This window comes from Coregonus clupeaformis, unplaced genomic scaffold (assembly GCF_020615455.1).
Source record: "Coregonus clupeaformis isolate EN_2021a unplaced genomic scaffold, ASM2061545v1 scaf3305, whole genome shotgun sequence".
NCBI classification, from domain to species: domain Eukaryota; kingdom Metazoa; phylum Chordata; class Actinopteri; order Salmoniformes; family Salmonidae; genus Coregonus; species Coregonus clupeaformis.
In genome coordinates this window covers 1-20127 of record NW_025536759.1, presented here as the reverse complement: position 1 = coordinate 20127, position 20127 = coordinate 1, and the positions used below count along the sequence as shown (strand labels likewise).

Sequence of the window (20127 nt, the reverse complement as noted above, 5' to 3'; positions counted from 1 at the left end):
ATATAATAATACTTTTAGCAAAAATGTTTATTTTTAATTCACAATCTGTAGAAGCAATGAGAATAGAAAGGTTCAGAACTTTTGTAAAACATCACAGTATGGTTGAAATATATATGGCAAATAGAAATCCTATATGGATGGTGTTAAGAGATAGATGGGAGGTATTGAATGGAGTTGAAGGATGGGACTAATAACAAATAACAACAAATAATAACAAAGATAGCTAATAATGTAAGCATACTGTGTCCATAATAAGTATATAGGTTGTATGTTGGGAGCTTTTGGGAAAGAGCACAGTTAGAAAGATATGGCATTTAGAAGCAAACCGGATGGACATCATGAAAATGATCGGAGAGGTTGAGAGTAGAAGAAGTTTAGGAGCAAAAAAATAAATAAATATATATATATATTGTGATGTCACGAGAGGCTGTGTCCTGGAGGGACGTTACATCCCCCTGAGGTGGCTGCAAACCCAGACAGCTATGGCTCCATCTGCTGGTATGGTCGGGAACTCCACCCCTCTATGGCCAATCTTCCCACGCAGCTGAAACAAATGAGGAGCTGATGAGCTGAAGGTTGGGGAAGGGAAGAGACACAGTCTCCAACCTGGGCTCTCTGGAGGACAAGAGTGCTGCACGTCCACTTCCAGGAGGAATATAAGGATTTGGAGATACTTACCTTTGGGAAATACTCACCTTTGGATATATGCACCTGTGGAAATACGTGAGAGACATTTGGAAGGACTTTTTGCTGGGTTGGCCACTAGCTGCAACGTGGACTACAGTAAGGCTGGGGAAAAGTTATCTGAGCGAGTGAGAATTATGATTTTGGATGTGGAAGAGACATCCCTGAACTGTTAATCCTTAAAGAGCCACAAGAGAACAGAATTTGGTTATATTTTCGTTAATTTCCCAAGACCTATAATAAAATCCTTGTTTTGTTTGAACCTTGTCTCCTTGCACTACTTGAGCAATCCCGCTGAAAGCTGTGTAGCCTCTCGTGACGTCACAGATGGTGGAGAATACAGGCACGCTCAAGCGTTAATAGTGCATGTCAGAGGAGGATACCGAAGGTTTGATCACCCAGTTTTCCAAGTTGGCCGTAGGCTCCCCGCCGACTGAAATGGAGGACATATTGAAAGCCCTTGTTGCTGGCCAGCAAGCCCAGATGCAAGCAAACGTGGCTCTCTTGGAGGAGCAAAAGAAAGCCAACCTTCTGAAGGCAGAGGAATTGCAGTTGCAGAGACAGAGGGTGGTCCAAAATACCCGCCCAATAAAGGCAAGTGACTTTATATCTAAGATGGGAGCTACCGATGACATTGAGGCATACCTGCATGCATTTGAGGCCACGGCCACTAGGGAAGCCTGGCCCAAGCAACAGTGGGTTGGTCTGTTAGCCCCCTTTCTAACCGGGGAATCGCTGAATGCTGTCCGGGACCTGGGCCCTGACCAGGTTACTGACTATGATGCCCTGAAGTCTGAGATCCTCAGCAGATATGGACTCACAAAGTTTGGTATGGCCCAGCGCTTTCACAGCTGGACCTTCCAACCAGACCAACCTCCTCGGGCGCAGATGCATGAATTTGCCCGAATCGCAAGGAAATGGCTGGATCCGCAGAGGAATACAGCAGCGGCGGTGGTGGAGGCCGTTGTGGTGGATCGTTACCTACGCGCCCCTGCCTTATGAGGCAAAAACGGTTCATCAGTCAACAGGCCTTGACCACGGCTGATCTGACCGTGGAAGCTGTGGAAAAGTACCAGGCCACAGCGGAGATGCTGAATGCTTCCCGAAAAGACCCCAGGAGGGCGGCCCCACCACAAATGGGAAGAACCCGTCCAAAGGACCCCAAGGTCTCGAACCCAGCCACGTCAGGACTTATCCCGGCCCCAGGGGGAGCCAGAAACCAGGCGGGTCCAAGAAGAGTACACCAGGAGGGGGAAACTCGACAGTGTTACCGGTGTGGGGGAGATGGGACATATCTCCTGGCAGTGTGGGAAACCAGCCGATGAACCTATGCCCACTGCGGAGTCCTCCAGCTCAGCACCCACCCACCGTTTTGCCTCGCTCTTGGGAGTCGTAGATGGCGGCCCAGATCGACCCCCCCACCTGCCCGGTAACTGTGAATCACCATGATGTGGAGGCCTTACTGGATTCTGGTAGCCGGGCCACCCTGGTGCGTAAGGATTTGGTGGGCCCAACGTGTCTGACCCCGGGGAAAGTCCTCCCAGTTTCCTGTGTCCATGGGGACACCAGAGAATACCCCATTACTGAACTTACAATGACCAGCACACGGGGAACCATACACACGACGGCGGGGGTGGTTGATTCCCTCCCCGTCCCTGTCCTAATTGGACGAGACTGCCCAGCCTTTTACCCACTCTGGAGAGAGTCTCAGGAGAGGATAACCCGAGTACCTCGGAAACGGAGAGGCAAGACTCATCCTGGGAAGGCTCCGTGCAATCCTCCGAGTTACTCACTCCCGCCCGGGCTCTGATAGGGATGGCAGGTGCCCAGACCGACACAGAGACGGAGCTACAGAATCTGGACAAAGAACTGTCTGGTCTGAAGGGGACCGCTGAGAGGTATCGTTTGTTAAAGCAACAGTTAGACATGAAGACAGAAGAGTTAGATATCCTCCAGGCTAAACTCCAACAGAGCTCCTTCCCTAAGCAACAGGAGGAGCTGGAGAGGCTGCGCAGGACCATCGAGGAGTGTGAGGAGACCCTGCGCAGTAGTAAGGAGGTCCAGAAGAAGGCAGAGGAGAAGTACAAGGTGTTGGAGAACAAGATGAAGAATGCGGAGGCAGAGAGAGAGAAGGAACTGAAAGCTGCTCAACAGAAGCTAAACTCTGCTAAAACCAAGGCTGATGCGTTCAGTAAGAAACTCAAGGAGAGACAACAGGAGGCGGAGTCCCTGGTCCTAGAGTTGGAGGAGTTGAAGAGAGAGCAGTCTGGCAAGCACCACGGCAATGCGGACGCCCTCTCCCGGCGTGATGCCTTCTTCGCTGCCTTTACCCCGACGAGGACGTCGGTCCCGAGGAGGGGGATGTGTGATGTCACGAGAGGCTGTGTCCTGGAGGGACGTTACATCCCCCTGAGGTGGCTGCAAACCCAGACAGCTATGGCTCCATCTGCTGGTATGGTCGGGAACTCCACCCCTCTATGGCCAATCTTCCCACGCAGCTGAAACAAATGAGGAGCTGATGAGCTGAAGGTTGGGGAAGGGAAGAGACACAGTCTCCAACCTGGGCTCTCTGGAGGACAAGAGTGCTGCACGTCCACTTCCAGGAGGAATATAAGGATTTGGAGATACTTACCTTTGGGAAATACTCACCTTTGGATATATGCACCTGTGGAAATACGTGAGAGACATTTGGAAGGACTTTTTGCTGGGTTGGCCACTAGCTGCAACGTGGACTACAGTAAGGCTGGGGAAAAGTTATCTGAGCGAGTGAGAATTATGATTTTGGATGTGGAAGAGACATCCCTGAACTGTTAATCCTTAAAGAGCCACAAGAGAACAGAATTTGGTTATATTTTCGTTAATTTCCCAAGACCTATAATAAAATCCTTGTTTTGTTTGAACCTTGTCTCCTTGCACTACTTGAGCAATCCCGCTGAAAGCTGTGTAGCCTCTCGTGACGTCACAATATATATATATATATATAGAATTATTGTAAAATTAACTCTGTCTATAAGGTGTAGATAGTAAGTATAGACCGGAAGTAGAGGCCTGGGCGTTGTTGTTCACTAATTTACTCCAAGTAGGGAAAGGATGGTGGGGTTGAAAAGTAATAAAGGGGAATATATATATAAAAAAAAAAAAACATGGGGGATTGGAAGTGATGCAGACAATTACATTGATAGAAGATACAATCTATCTGCAATATTAAGCTGATCCATCCCCCCGAAAAAAAAAAAATAATAAAATAAAAAAAAAAGAGCTATTAGTGGGACTATCATTTGTTTTTCAACAGGAAAATGACCCAAAACACACCTCCAGGCTGTGTAAGGGCTATTTTATACCTAGGTGTCTGGTTAGACTGTAAACTCTCCTTCCAGACTCACATTAAGCATCTCCAGTCCAAAGTTAAATCTAGAATCGGCTTCCTATTTCGCAAACAAAGCCTCCTTCACTCATGCTGCCAAACATGCCCTCGTAAAATTGACTATCCTACCGATCCTTGACTTCGGCGATGTCATTTACAAAATAGCCTCCAACACTCTACTCAGCAAATTGGATGTAGTCTATCACAGTGCCATCCGTTTTGTCTCCAAAGCCCCATATAATACCCACCACTGTGACCTGTACGCTCTTGTTGGCTGGCCCTCACTACATATTCGTCGCCAAACCCACTGGCTCCAGGCCATCTATGAATCACTGCTAGGCAAATCCCTGCCTTATCTTAGCTCATTGGTCACCATAGCAACACCCACCCATAGTCTGCGCTCCAGCAGGTATATCTCACTGGTCATCCCCAAAGCCAACACCTCCTTTGGCCGCCATTCCTTCCAGTTCTCTGCTGCCAATGACTGGAACAAATTGCAAAAATCTCTGAAGCTGGAGACTCTTATCTCCCCCACTAACTTTAAGCATCAGTTGTCAGAGCACCTTACCGATCACTGCACCTGTACACAGCCATTCTGAAATTAGCCCACCCAACTACCTCATCCCCATATTGTTATTTATTTTGCTCATTTGCACCCCAGTATCTCTATTTGCACATCATCTCTTGCACATCTATCATTCCAGTGTTAATACTAATTGTAATTATTTTGCACTATGGCCTATTTATTGCCTTACCTCCATAACTTGCTACAATTGCATACACTGTATATATATTTTCTATTTTCTGTTGTATTTTGGACTTTATGTTTTGTTTTACCCCATATGTAACTCTGTGTTGTTGTTTTTATCGCACTGCTTTGCTTTATCTTGGCCAGGTCGCAGTTGTAAATGAGAACTTGTTCTCGACTGACTTACATGGTTAAATAAAGGTGAAATAAATAAATAAAATAAAATAATAATTTACCAAGAAGGAGAGTGATGGAGTGCTGCATCAGATGACCTGGCCTCCACAATTACCCGACCTCAACCCAATTGAGATGGTTTGGGATGAGTTGGATCGCAGAGTGAAGGAAAAGCAGCCAACAAGTGCTCAGCATATGTGGGAACTCCTTCAAGACTGTTGGAAAAGCATTCCAGGTGACTACCTCATGAAGCTGGTTGAGAGAATGCCAAGAGTGTGCAAAGCTGTCATCAAGGCAAAGGGTGGCTACTTTGAAGAATCTCAAATATAAAATATATTTTGATTTGTTTAACACTTCTTTGGTTACTACCCACGGGGGGTGGGGGGGGACCAGTATGAAAAATGTACGCACTCACTAACTGTAAGTTGCTCTGGATAAGAGCGTCTGCTAAATGACTAAAATGTAAATGTAAAATGTTATTTCATAGTTTTGATGTCTTCACTATTATTCTACAATGTAGAAAATAGTAAAAATAAAGAAAACCCCTTGAATGAGTAGGTGTGTCCAAACCTTTGACTGGTTCTGTAGATGTATTTTTTATTTCGTCTCAGCACTCCTACATTCCGTGGCTATGATCTACTCCAATTGTGGCGTGTTTCAATGGTGGACTTTTATTTTTGAAGGCCGATTCCACTGATGCTGCTCACGCTAATGTTGTTCACGACACGCAAATGTCGCCTCCCTCCTCTCCTCTCCTCTCCCCGCTCCCGGTCCAGTCAGTCCCAGCTCTCTCCACCGAACAGGCGAAAACATTGTCGGGAAGAAAAAACGTTTTTTCTCACAGCCCTTTTGAGCTGTTCAGAGGATCGGCTCTACTATGCGGAGTAAGAAAATGACGTTGGGAGAATCCGTGGCTCGTCTCGTCTTTCTCCTGGCGCTCTGCGATGCTCACCGATGTAAGTGAAACGTGATTTTTATGTTGGATAACAGATAAAAGTACAACTTTGGCGGTTGTTGTATTTACTCTTTCACAAGATCGGTGGTGTATGTTTGGTGTTTGTCTTTTCTTTTCCAACGAATAAACGGTAACTTCCTTACTAAAAGACAACTTTCATGCGTCAAAGCCAACGAATAAACGGTAACTTCCATACTAAAAGACAACTTTCATGCGTCAAAGCCAAAGAATAACGGTAACTTTCATACTAAAAGACAACTTTCCTGCGTCAAAGCCAACGCTACTTTCACAGCATGTTATAAATTCAGAAACGTTTGCGCTGCGGTATGTCGACACGGGTAACAGCTGATCTGATGTTTTAGACTTTTCCTGGAGCCTCGGAAGATCAGTGACACCTCTAGATGATTGATGTTTTTTTTACTAACGCTTTGATTGAAATAGACCACGTGGTGGGGTTAATGCCCTGCAAACTAGAACAAAGGCCTGTTGAAATGGACTGCTGCTAATCCAGTTCATCTACAGTTGGTCCGAATTATTCATCAATCAAACGTGGAAAATATCAAATAGAGGTTTCTATGTGGTCACACACACACACACGCACACACACACGCACACGCACACGCACACACACAGACACACACACACACACACACAGAGACACACAGACACACACACACACACACACACACACACACACAGACACACACACACACACACACAGACACACAGGTTCGTAGCTTGTCTGCAGACCGGTGACAGTGTCACATACAGAAACCAATAACTCCTCCTGCTGTTATCCCAAGTAATAACCATGTAATGAACACGTGTTGTGTGAGTGTGACAGATGTAATCGTACTTCGTAAACTCTCTTGCCTTGGTGTTTTTAGAGAAAGGACTTGTCCAGCCATCGATCCCAGTTGATTGGGTGTTCATTCTGACGATAAGACACAAGGAAGCGCATTACAAACAGTATGTCGATGCCTGTAGATTCGTGATTCGTCGCTCGCATGTTAATATCACACTGGGCATTTTGTAATCAAACATCATAACGATGACAGAAATAGTCCAGAATACAATAAATGCAAGTACCTGATGATAGACACAAGGAAGCACATTAGATGTGCAGGACAAACAGTATGTTGACGGCTGTAGATTCGTGGTCCTCTGTAGCTCAGCTGGTAGAGCACGGCGTTTGTAACGCCAGGGTAGTGGGTTCGATCCCCGGGACCACCCATACACAAAAAATGTATGCACACATGACTCTAAGTCGCTTTGGATAAAAGCGTCTGCTAAATGGCATATTATTGTTGTAGTGGCTTCCTTTCCTCTTTACCATAGCGCCACTGCCCTAGCCTGAAGCGGGGTTGTTTTGGACGATACAGTCCACACTCAACGCTTTCCAAACGGCCAAACATTCAATGAGATCCAGGGATATAGTGCAACAAAAAATGTTTATTCTTCTTATCTAACAAAAAGGTATTCTCCAATCAACTTAAAGCAGAGATTACTTGAAATGCAAATACATAATATAATATGACCTGTCTGTCTGTATTTCGTATGTCTATATGGTCAAAAAAACTATACCGACTCCCGCATCAGCAAGGACTCCTCCCCCGAAGGCCCAACTTCCTGCCTTTATACTAACACAATTAACACAGTACAATGAATGGGCAAGAGGGGGGGGGGCCAAAAACTGAGTTACACTAATAACAAATGAATATATCTCAATCCGTAAATAAATCATAAAGGTACGTACCTAATATTTCATCATATACATTAATATTTAATATATTTACACAAATGTACATGGAGCTCAGTATGTTCAGTCTTTTATACAAAATATGCCCAAATCGGCTCTAACATACTGCCCCTAATTGTTGACTGCACTGAATGCACAACAATTACTTAATATTCAAACGTAGAGCCAATACAAAAACATTCTATACCAGAGCACCATTACAGTTCATAGCTATATACAAATATACAAGATGCCATATAGGAAAATAGTCCATAGATCTCAGTCTGAGTTGAAGTGTAAAGGTGTTCAACTTCCAAAAATGTCAAGAGTTTGACGTCCACAAAATGTATGACATCAAAGAATGTAAGAGTACTGACATCAACGAATCAGAGGTGCACGTGATTCAAAGATGGAGCACTGTGTGTGTGTGTGTGTGTGCTCTCACTTGCCGTCAAGGAGCAGACAGAGTTTATTGATAGGTCTCTGTAGGATATTGGTCTTAGTCTTTAACCATGACGCTCCGGACAAGACCTTTGGCCCCTGGCAAAGCCTTCACCACACGCCCCATTAGCCAAGAGTTCCTTGGGGCGGTAGTCATCGACGACGACCACAAGGTCACCAGGACTGAAGTTTCTCTTAGTTTTGTTCCACTTGTTCCGGCTCCTGCATAAGTGGAAGATACTCCTGATCCATCTCTTCCAGAAGAGGTCAGTGATATATTGTACTTGCTTCCATCTCCTTCGTGAGTATAGGTCACTTCTCTGGAATAGTCCTGGTGGCAGGACTGGCTTTGCTTTCAGATGAAGCAGATGGTTTGGAGTCAGGGGTTCTAGATCGTTAGGGTCATTTGTTACAGTAGTGATTGGTCTGTCGCTCATACTCGCTCAACTTCACACAAGGCTGTCTGCAAAGCCTCATCATCCAGTACTTGCTCTTTAAGGACTGAATAGAGGATCTTTTTTCACCAGTCGGATCAACCTCTCCCATACCCCCCATGGTGGGCTCCAGAGGGAGGGTTGAATGACCATGTCACTCCTTCCTTCAGTAATTTATTTTGGAATCTTGTTGTGATCCAGCTCTTTCAGAGCTTCTTCTAGTTCTCTGTGTGTTCCAACAAAGTTGGTGCCATTGTCTGTTCTGATACTTGTTACTGGGCCCTTCGACAGATGAACCTGCGCAGGGCATTGATGCAGGAATCAGTATCCAGATAACTAGCAACTTCTAGATGGACAGCTCGACTCACAAGGCAAGTAAAGATCACACCATACCGCTTCACATGAACGCGCCTCGCTTCACCTCTATGGGGCCAAAGTAATCTATGCCCACATGGGTGAAAGGCGGCAAATCAGGTGCTACCCGATCTTGTGGAAGGTCAGCCATCTTCTGTTCCCCAGCTCTAGCTTGCATCCGCTCTGCAGAAGACACAGCTCTTAAGGATCTTCCTTGCTAAGGAGTTGGCACAGGGTATCCAATATCGCTGGCGAAGTCTAGAAAGCATGTGACCTCTCCCAGAGTGGCCAACCTGCTCATGGATGTGGAGTAAGATCAGTTTGGAGATGTAGGAGTCTTTGGCAGGATCATAGGATTCTTTAGTTCCGTAGGCATAGCAGCTTTGCTTAACCTTCCTCCTACTCTCAGAATGCCATTGTCAACTATTGGATCAAGCTTACAGATTGAGCCGCTTCTCTTGGCACATTGTTTTCCTTTACAACTAGTGCAATTTCTTGTTTAAAGTGCTGTCGTTGCTCGAAATCGAATGATGACCTTTTCTGCTTCATCTAGGTCATCTACAGACAGACTTTCTTTTCCAAACGTCAGTTTGAACTTGCCAATTTGTTCCTTCAGTGAGTTTGTCAGACTCTGATCTGATCCTGGATCAGTTTGGGTGAGAACTTTCCTTTTCGGCTTAACTGTAGTAGAAGTCTCTTCAGTTTCAGCATCCAGGCAACTGCTTTCTTCAAGCTGTTCCATGTTGAATAGTACTCAATCAGTTTGCTGGTCGGACTCTTTTCTTCCACACATGTACTGTTTACGATGACGTCTTTTCTCACCTCTGGATCATCTGGAGGGATGGAGCCAAGCTCCTCGGGACTTCGGCCATTGTGTTTCTGTTTTCTCCAGGAATTCTGGTCCTTTGCGCCATCTCTTTGAGTTCAGGAAAGTTTCAACATGTAATCCTCTTGAGGCATCACCGGGCTGGGTTGTGTTTGGAGTTCAAATACCTCCACTGTTTTGCTTTCGATAGGTCACGGATCATAGCAACCCTATTAGCCACAAAAGTATGGAATCTCTTGGTATCGTTGCGGATGTATTTTAGCACCGACTGGCTGTCTGTCCAGAAAGTTGACTCCTCAAGTTCAATCTGGAGCTCCAACCTTAACATCCTGTCCACTCGCACTGCCAATGTTGCTGCAGCAAGTTCCAGTCTGGGGATCGTCATCTGCTTGAGTGGAGTCACCCTTGATTTCCCCAGTATGAATGCGATGTGGACCTTTTCCATAACGCTTTGCGAACCTAAGGTAGCTTGCCGTGCCATAACCTTGTTCACTTGCATCACCGAAGTGATGCAGCTGTGCGGTCTTGATTTGACCAAAGTTCTCCGCATCATACACCTGTTGATCTGGAATCTGGAGAGCTGGTCCAGCTCTGAGAGCCATCTCTTCCATGAAATAGAGTGTTCTTCAGGGATGACTTCGTCCCATCCACACTTTAGCTCAGAGCACTTGAAGAATTTGCTTTGCCTTTAATACGAATGGGGCGAGGAAACCTAATGGATCATAAATAGAGCTGACAGTTGAGAGAATACTCTTCTTGTAAGGGGTCTGTTCTTGACAGTGACCTGGAAGGTAAACACATCCCTTTCAATGTTCCATCGGATTCCAAGTGCTCTTTCAACAGGCAGCTTTTCTCTGTCCAGGTCCAGTTCTTTTATCTGCTTGGCTTTGTGTTCATCAGGGATAGAAGCTAGTACAGTGCGGCTGTTGCTGACCCACTTGGTCAATTTGAACCCACCTTGAGAGCACACATCCCTGAGGTTTCTTGTGAGAGCTATGGCTTGTTCTTCTGTGGCCACTGACTTGAGGCAGTCATCAACATAGAAGTTGGACTTGACTGTTTGAATCACCTCTTCATCGTACTCCCTCACAGTTGTCTTCTGCAGTCCTTCGCAGTGCAAAGTTTGCACAACTTGGAGAGGATATAGCACCGAAAAGATGTACTGTCATTCTGTACTCCTCCAATCTTTTGTTAGTATCACCATCCGGCCACCATAGAATCGCAGGAAGTCTAAGTCATCTTCATGGACACGACTTTGATGGAACATTCCTTCGATGTCTGCCATCATGGCAATGTGCTCTTGCCGAAATCTTAGCAAGACTCCTATAAGCGTGTTTGCCAGGTCAGGGCCTTGAAGGAGTTCACTGTTAAGAGATGTACCTTTATAGGATGATGAACAGTCAAACACCACTCATACTCGTTCCTTTGCGCTATGGTGAACGCCATGGTGTGGTATGTACCATACCTTGCCTTTCTCTAAGGAGCTGTTCTTGTGGTACCTTCTCGGCGTAACCTTTTGTTATCATCTCTTCCATGAAGCCTTTGTACTCTGCAGCGTAACCTTTGTCCTTCTTGAACTTCCTGATAATATTTAGAGCCCGCTGCTTTGCCATGTCACGGTTGTTTGGCAGGACTACATCTTTGTTGCGAAAGGGCAACGGTAAGTAGTAGTGATGGTCTTTGAGGGTTATGGAGCTTGATACTATCTCCATAAACCTACGATCCTCAGCTGACATCCACTTTTTCTCTTCATACTCTCTCTCAGGGAAGTCATGGTTGTACTGATTTACAAGAAGAACCCCCAGGTCGGCCATTGAGATACGATTAGCCATCACCGTAGGCGCCCGGATTCTTCTGCCATGGTACAACTGTTGAGAGGACCATTCATTACCCATCCAAAGAGGGTTTTCACTGCATACGGTCCGTTGCCTTGGCTATTTATGATTTGCCAGGGTTCCATTGCCCCTTTGGAGCATTTACGCAATCAGAAGTTCGACGTCGGCATCAATCTCCTTCAACTGAACCTCTTTCAGGTATGGCCACCTTTTGAGCTCTTTCTGAGTGGGAATGTTCTCTCTTGTCACTGGGATCTTATGTTGGGTGTAGACCTTTGGTAATGCAAGAAATGTGTCGCCTTCCACATTGCCAATCTCTAATCCAGATATCTCAAAGCTCTTGGTAGGACTCTCCTGCCCCATTGTGCGTAGCAGAATTTCAGTCGCACTGCCTTTAGCTTGCAACTGCCTCATGAGTCTCTCCGTACAAAATGTTGCTGAGCTACCAGAATCGAGAAACGATAGGTTAACACAGACTTGCTTCCATTTGCCACCTTTACTTGAACTGGCACAATTGCAAGTGCACAATCTGTACCGGCCCCGGTATCTTCACCAGCTTCCAGTGAAACAAGAGCACTGCTGACAGTCCCTCCCGCTTTACTGCTACACCACTCATATCTGCCTTTTGAGATCTAAATCTCTCTCTTCCTTCAATGTGCAGGATAGTGGGGTGCTTTCTTTGACAGCTCTGACAGGTCATCCTTCTTTTACATTCTCTGCTTAATGTCCTCTCATCAAACAGCCAAAACAAAGGCCTTTTGATCTCAGAAACTCAACCTTGAATTCATGTGGCTGTGCCTTCACCTGTTGGCAGTCGACCAATAAATGCGCACCAGCACAAAATATACATGAGATACTGGGAGCATCAGAAGGGTAGGTGCCTGAGTCTCTTTACTTTGAATGTTTGTTCTTTTAAAGGTTTTTCAGAGTCACAATCTGCCACTACAGCTACTGTAGTGGCAAAGCTGCTTCCCCTACTCTTGGACTTGAACTGCTGTTTAAAGTCAGCTTCTGTTTTGGGTTTTAAAAACCTTTTGTTGTACAGGGGATCTTGAATATCTCCATACAACGGATCCTGCAGTATTTTTGGCCTGTTTTTCCATGAACGTTACCAGGTCACTGAACTGGGCCCTCAGGTGACTTCTCTCTAAAATATCACATGCCATAGACCTCCATTTTTCCCTTAGTTTGTAGGGAAGTTTTGACATGATCAGCTTTATGTTGGAGGGAAGATTAGGCTCTTCCATGTTCTGTAGGTCTTGCATAGCGTTACAGCAACCTCTTAGATAGAGTGCATAACCACCCAGTCCCTTTCCATCATCGGGTTTGATGTTTGTCCAGTTCCAAGCCTTTTCCATGTAAGCAGTGGTGACTTTGATTTCATTGCCAAAGTGTTCCTTTAACAACCTCTTAGCTACTGCATAGCCTCTTCTGGCTTCCATATGCAGACAACTACGGACCAGATCCTTGGGCTGACCAGAGGTGTATTGTTCCAGGTAATAGAGCCTATCCTGGTGACTGCTTGTCTTATCTTCTATACCATGCTCAAATGCACGCATGAATGGCCTAAAGTTTAGAGGATCACCGTCAAACATAGGTATCTCCCTAACAGGGAGTGTGGCTTGTTTGTGCTGTAGTACAAGGAGGTCAGCAATTTCATTCTGCCTTTGCATGACAGTAGAGAGGTTATCATGGCTGGTATTTGGCTGATACCCGCAGTGTTGATTCTGTGTCGATTGCTAGACCTTGCTGTTGACTGCTGAAGAGTGTGGTTTACGACTGTTTTCGGAATAGGGTTTGATGGCTTTGTGGTCGGTTGTTGTAAAACTCTTTGTAGTGGGGTCTTTGGAACTGCACCTAATGCAGCAAACTCAACAGGTGATGGTTCAGGTTCCACATAGACCTCTGGTTCCTGTTTCTCAAAATAAGAGTTCATTCCATCTTCTTGGCTTAGTAAATGGGCTGCCACAGAATGGGATTGAGAAGTTGACTCGGTACTCTCCAGGACCTTCAGTTTGGCATTATATGCTGCTATGTCCGAGCTTCAGTGCCATTTTTTTCCATCCTAACATTCAGTTGAGCTTTCTCCAGTTCCAATGCATGCTTGTCTTGTAATGATGCTTGGCGAGCTAGTAGAGCTGCTCGTTCTGCCTCGGCTTTAAGGCGTTCAGAGGACACTGAGGAAGCAGTCTTAGAATACTTAGTTTTACTTGATATTTTTGACACATTGGAAATGCTGTCGTGTGGTTCAATGAGCGTTTGTGGCTCAACTTCAGCCTTTTTCCATATTTCCACCTCTTTCAGGAAATGTTCATAAGTTCTCATTCTTGGTTGATAATAGTTAATGCTCTCCTGTTCCTCCTCTGTGACCAGCTCTAGCACAGATTCATGAGCCTTCTTAAAGTCATTGAGCACAGCATCAAATGCTTCAAGACTCTCATTCACAGTTGCAATGTTTCCTCCATCAACAAGAAGGACTTTTATTTCATTCATTTTCGTGTACACACTCCAAGTTTGCCTCTCCGGGCTGCATAGAGTGAATTTAGATGCTCCTCTGCCCTCTCCAGTGGAGTCTTATTTGGGATTTCTCCATCATTCACTTTTAGTTCACTCAATTTACAATGACACGGTTGTTGGTTTGATTGTTAAACGTAATGCCCCTTTAGACCTCCTTTAATCTTTAAAAACACAGTCATCCATTTCAGCATATTGACCCATTTTGAATTGCACATGTGCAAGTTTGGCATTTTAGATGCGTTTTAAACATTTCATCCGTTGAGGTTTTGTCCCTTTAATAAGTTTTGACACGCAGTATCTTTAGATCCTTAAGTTGCATTCGCTTGCGTTGATGGATTGCATTTCCACGTTAGGCCAAATATTAGATATATGATTAGGCTACATTGTGCATAGGATCTGTGTTTCCCAAACTTAAACTTCTTAATTGTTTTCACAGCGCTGTATTTTGAATTCCATTCCCAAGTTTATCAAACATTCCAATTATAAGCACATTTGCGCTTCCATAATATGCATGATCAAACGATCGCCTTTGAACAGGGCAGCTCATTCATTCGCAGTGGTTACTCACGGCTGGCGAAATCTAGAGTTCAAATCCTTCCAAGCGAGCTGTCCTTATGGTCCGAAATGCAATTACAAATAGAACAAAATCCAGCGTGTGTCCGAACCGGAGATTTCCTTCCGTAGTAATCCTTCACAGAGTTTTTTGACTTGAATGTAGTGGCTTCCTTTCCTCTTTACCATAGCCACTGCCCTAGCCTGAAGCGGGGTTGTTTCGACATACAGTCCACACTCAACGTTCCAAACGGCCAAACATTCAATGAGATCCAGGGATATAGTGCAACAAAAAATGTTTATTCTTCTTATCTAACAAAAAGGTATTCTCCAATCAACTTAAAGCAGAGATTACTTGAAATGCAAATACATAATATAATATGACCTGTCTGTCTGTATTTCTGTATGTCTATATGGTCAAAAAACTATACCGCTCCCGCATCTAGCAAGGACTCCTCCCCCGAAGGCCCAACCTGCCTTTATACTAACACAATTAACACAGTACAATGAATGGGCAAGAGGGGGGGCCAAAAACTGAGTTACACTAATAACAAATGAATATATCTCAATCCAGTAAATAAATCATAAAGGTACGCACCTAATATTTCATCATAACATTAATATTTAATATATTTACACAAATGTACATGGAGCTCAGTATGTTCAGTCTTTTATACAAAATATGCCCAAATCGGCTCTAACAATTATTATTCGTGAATAGTCTTTTAGCAGGGAAATAACTGAATTAGCAGGAGGCTAATGTGACCTTTAAGCAATAAGGCCCGAGGGGGGGTGTGGTATATGGCCAATATACCACGTCTAAGGGCTGTTCTTAAGCACGAAGCAACGCGGAGTGCCTGGACTCAGCCATTAGCCGTGGTATATTGGCCATATACCACAAACCCCCCGAGGTGCCTTATTGCTATTATGAACTGGTAACAAACGTAATTAGGGCAGTAAAAATACATGTTTTGTCATACCCGTGGTATACGGTCTGATATACCACGGCTGTCAGCCAATCAGCATTCAGGGCTCGAACCACCCAGTTTATAATTACAATACAGCAATAACATACAAAAGCCCATCCCAGGATGCCCCCCAATATCTACCAGGTACCGCACACGTACTGTATACATCTGGACACGTACATAGTGAAGTACTACACATTGCACGTCTGACAATAGAATGCAGTATTTCAGAACGTGACCTACTGCTTGCACGTTCATATCAGACCGGGGAAGAATTTACGTTCAAGATCTCCCCCCTTATCTGCAAGTGTAACCAATGGCAGTTAACACCTTATTGATATGTTAATTCAACCAACCAGTAGAAATACATAAACATTGAATGCATATTTCTGGATTTGCAAGTGGAAACATAACCAACCCAGTTACGTGTGCGTGTGTGCGTGTGTGTGTGTATGTGTGTGTGTGTGTGTGTGTGTGTGTGTGTGTGTGTGCGTGTGTGTGTGTGCGTGTGCGTGTGTGTGTGTGTGTTTACATGTGTGTGTGTGTGCGTGTGTGTGCGTGTGTGTGTGTGCGTGCGTGTGTGTGCGTGTGCGTGTGTGTGCGTGTGTGTGGCTGTGCGTGCGTGCGTGTGTGTGTGCGTGTGTGTGTGCGTGTACCTGCGTGTGTGTGTGTCCAGTCTTAACTCAGAACAGGGCCTCCCAGTTTCTGTCTCGCCACCGCAGGGCCAACTCTCTGTTAGAGGAGAGTAAGAAAGGTAACCTGGAGAGAGAATGTATCGAGGAGCTGTGCAACAAGGAGGAGGCACGGGAGATCTTCGAGAACCACCCAGAGACGGTGAGTGGCTCCTGAGGGCCCCTGGCACACTGGTTACAAGATGGCCATGTCAGGAGGGACCTGGGGAGAGGGAGAGGGTAGTCACTAGATGGCCATGTCAGGAGGGACCTGGGGAGAGGGAGAGGGTAGTCACTAGATGGCCATGTCAGGAGGGACCTGGGGAGAGGGAGAGGGTAGTCACTAGATGGCCATGCCAGGAGGGACCTGGGGAGAGGGTAGTCACTAGATGGCCATGTCAGGAGGGACCTGGGGAGAGGGTAGTCACTAGATGGCCATGTCAGGAGGGACCTGGGGAGAGGGAGAGGGTAGTCACCAGATGGCCATGTCAGGAGGGACCTGGGGAGAGGGAGAGGGTAGTCACTAGATGACCATGTCAGGAGGGACCTGGGGAGAGGGTAGTCACTAGATGGCCATGTCAGGAGGGGACCTGGGGAGAGGGAGAGGGGAGTCACTAGATGGCCATGTCAGGAGGGACCTGGGGGAGAGGGAGAGGGTAGTCACTAGATGGCCATGTCAGGAGGGACCTGGGGAGAGGGAGAGGGTAGTCACTAGATGGCCATGTCAGGAGGGACCTGGGGAGAGGGAGAGAGGTAGTCACTAGATGGCCATGTCAGGAGGGACCTGGGGAGAGGGAGAGGGTAGTCACTAGATGGCCATGTCAGGAGGGACCTGGGGAGAGGGAGAGGGTAGTCACTAGATGGCCATGTCAGGAGGGACCTGGGGAGAGGGAGAGGGTAGTCACTAGATGGCCATGTCAGGAGGGACCTGGGGAGAGGGAGAGGGGTAGTCACTAGATGGCCATGTCAGGAGGGACCTGGGGGGAGAGAGGGTAGTCACTAGATGGCCATGTCAGGAAGGGACCTGGGGAGAGGGAGAGGGTAGTCACTAGATGGCCAAGTGTCAGGAGGGACCTGGGGAGAGGGGAGGTAGTCACTAGATGACCATGTCAGGAGGGACCTGGGGAGAGGGTAGTCACTAGATGGCCATGTCAGGAGGGACCTGGGGAGAGGGAGAGGGTAGTCACTAGATGGCCATGTCAGGAGGGACCTGGGGAGAGGGGTAGTCACTAGATGGCCATGTCAGGAGGGACCTGGGGAGAGGGTAGTCATTAGATGGCCATGTCAGGATGGACCTGGGGAGAGGGTAGTCACTAGATGGCCATGTCAGGAGGGACCTGGGGAGAGGGAGAGGGTAGTCACTAGATGGCCATGTCAGGAGGGACCTGGGGAGAGGGAGAGGGTAGTCACTAGATGGCCATGTCAGGAGGGACCTGGGGGAGAGGGAGAGGGTAGGTCACTAGATGGGCCATGTCAGGAGGGACCTGGGGAGAGGGAGAGGGTAGTCACTAGATGGCCATGTCAGGAGGGACCTGGGGAGAGGGAGAGGGTAGTCACTAGATGGCCATGTCAGGAGGGACCTGGGGAGAGGGTAGTCACTAGATGGCCATGTCAGGAGGGACCTGGGGAGAGGGTAGTCACTAGATGGCCATGTCAGGAGGGACCTGGGGAGAGAGGGTAGTCACTAGATGGCCATGTCAGAGGGACCTGGGGAGAGGGAGAGGGTAGTCTAGATGGCCATGTCAGGAGGGACCTGGGGAGAGGGAGAGGGTAGTCACTAGATGGCCATGTCAGGAGGGACCTGGGGAGAGGGAGAGAGGTAGTCACTAGATGGCCATGTCAGGAGGGACCTGGGGAGAGGGAGAGGGTAGTCACTAGATGGCCATGTCAGGAGGGACCTGGGGAGAGGGAGAGGGTAGTCACTAGATGGCCAATGTCAGGAGGGACCTGGGGAGAGGGAGAGGGTAGTCACTAGATGGCCATGTCAGGAGGGACCTGGGGAGAGGGAGAGGGTAGTCACTAGATGGCCATGTCAGGAGGGACCTGGGGAGAGGGAGAGAGGGTAGTCACTAGATGGCCATGTCAGGAGGGACCTGGGGAGAGGGAGAGGGTAGTCACTAGATGGCCATGTCAGGAGGGACCTGGGGAGAGGGTAGTCACTAGATGGCCATGTCAGGAGGGACCTGGGGAGAGGGTAGTCACTAGATGGCCATGTCAGGAGGGACCTGGGGAGAGGGTAGTCACTAGATGGCCATGCAGGAGGACCTGGGGAGAGGGAGAGGGTAGTCACTAGATGGCCATGTCAGGAGGGACCTGGGGAGAGGGAGAGGGTAGTCACTAGATGGCCATGTCAGGAGGGACCTGGGGAGAGGGAGAGGGTAGTCACTAGATGGCCAGTGTCAGGAGGGACCTGGGGAGAGGGAGAGGGTAGTCACTAGATGGCCATGTCAGGAGGGACCTGGGGGAGAGGGAGAGGGTAGTCACTAGATGGCCATGTCAGGAGGGGACCTGGGGAGAGGGAGAGGGTAGTCACTAGATGGCCATGTCAGGAGGGACCTGGGGAGAGGGAGAGGGTAGTCACTAGATGGCCATGTCAGGAGGGACCTGGGGGAGAGGGAGAGGGTAGTCACTAGATGGCCATGTCAGGAGGGACCTGGGGAGAGGGAGAGGGTAGTCACTAGATGGCCATGTCAGGAGGGACCTGGGGAGAGGGAGAGGGTAGTCACTAGATGGCCATGTCAGGAGGGACCTGGGGAGAGGGAGAGGGTAGTCACTAGATGGCCATGCCAGGAGGGACCTGGGGAGAGGGTAGTCATTAGATGGCCATGTCAGGAGGGACCTGGGGAGAGGTAGTCACTAGATGGCCATGTCAGGAGGGACCTGGGGAGAGGGTAGTCACTAGATGGCCATGTCAGGAGGGACCTGGGGAGAGGGAGAGGGTAGTCACTAGATGGCCATGTCAGGAGGGACCTGGGGAGAGGGTAGTCACTAGATGGCCATGTCAGGAGGGGACCTGGGGAGAGGGAGAGGGTAGTCACTAGATGGCCATGTCAGGAGGGACCTGGGGAGAGGGTAGTCACTAGATGGCCATGTCAGGAGGGACCTGGGGAGAGGGTAGTCACTAGATGGCCATGTCAGGAGGGACCTGGGGAGAGGGTAGTCACTAGATGGCCATGTCAGGAGGGACCTGGGGAGAGGGAGAGGGTAGTCACTAGATGGCCATGTCAGGAGGGACCTGGGGAGAGGGAGAGGGTAGTCACTAGATGGCCATGTCAGGAGGGACCTGGGGAGAGGGTAGTCACTAGATGGCCATGCCAGGAGGGACCTGGGGAGAGGGAGAGGGTAGTCACTAGATGGCCATGTCAGGAGGGACCTGGGGAGAGGGAGAGGGTAGTCACTAGATGGCCATATCAGGAGGGACCTGGGGAGAGGGTAGTCACCAGATGGCCATGTCAGGAGGGACCTGGGGAGAGGGAGAGGGTAGTCACTAGATGGCCATGCCAGTGACTGTGTGTTTGTGTGACAGACTCTGGTCATTGAACTGTTACCCCATCATGTGTTTGTTTATGCTGTGAGGTTTCCCGTTGACTAGTGTTGACGTAGCTGAGTGGGACGGAGCAGGATGTTGATCTTTAGCTGTTGACTGATTGAAGAACCAATACAGACATGAGGGATCTGCTAATAATGTGTCCTCTCCTTTTACAGGAATACTTCTATCCTCAATATGTCTGTAAGTTCCAACCGTTCTGCACCCAGTTGAAATCCTTCTGGTTTCAGTCATGATCATATTTCCATTAATGAAATCTAGTGATACAGCATCTAGCTAACCCTCAGCCCCCTTTTCCTTCCACGAGTTATCAAATGAC

At 47.6% G+C, this 20127-nt stretch overlaps 1 protein-coding gene across 1 annotated transcript; it reads left to right on the top strand.

Annotated features, from left to right (window-relative positions):
* The first annotated feature begins 5680 nt into the window (after positions 1–5680).
* Positions 5681–20122, top strand: LOC123489792 (vitamin K-dependent protein S-like). The gene is made up of 3 exons (XM_045220185.1): positions 5681–5926; positions 16267–16424; positions 19967–20122. The coding sequence occupies exons 1-3, from the start codon at positions 5848–5850 to the stop codon at positions 20042–20044; spliced, it is 315 nt and encodes a 104-aa protein (XP_045076120.1). The 5' UTR covers positions 5681–5847; the 3' UTR covers positions 20045–20122.
* Positions 20123–20127: the final 5 nt, after the last annotated feature.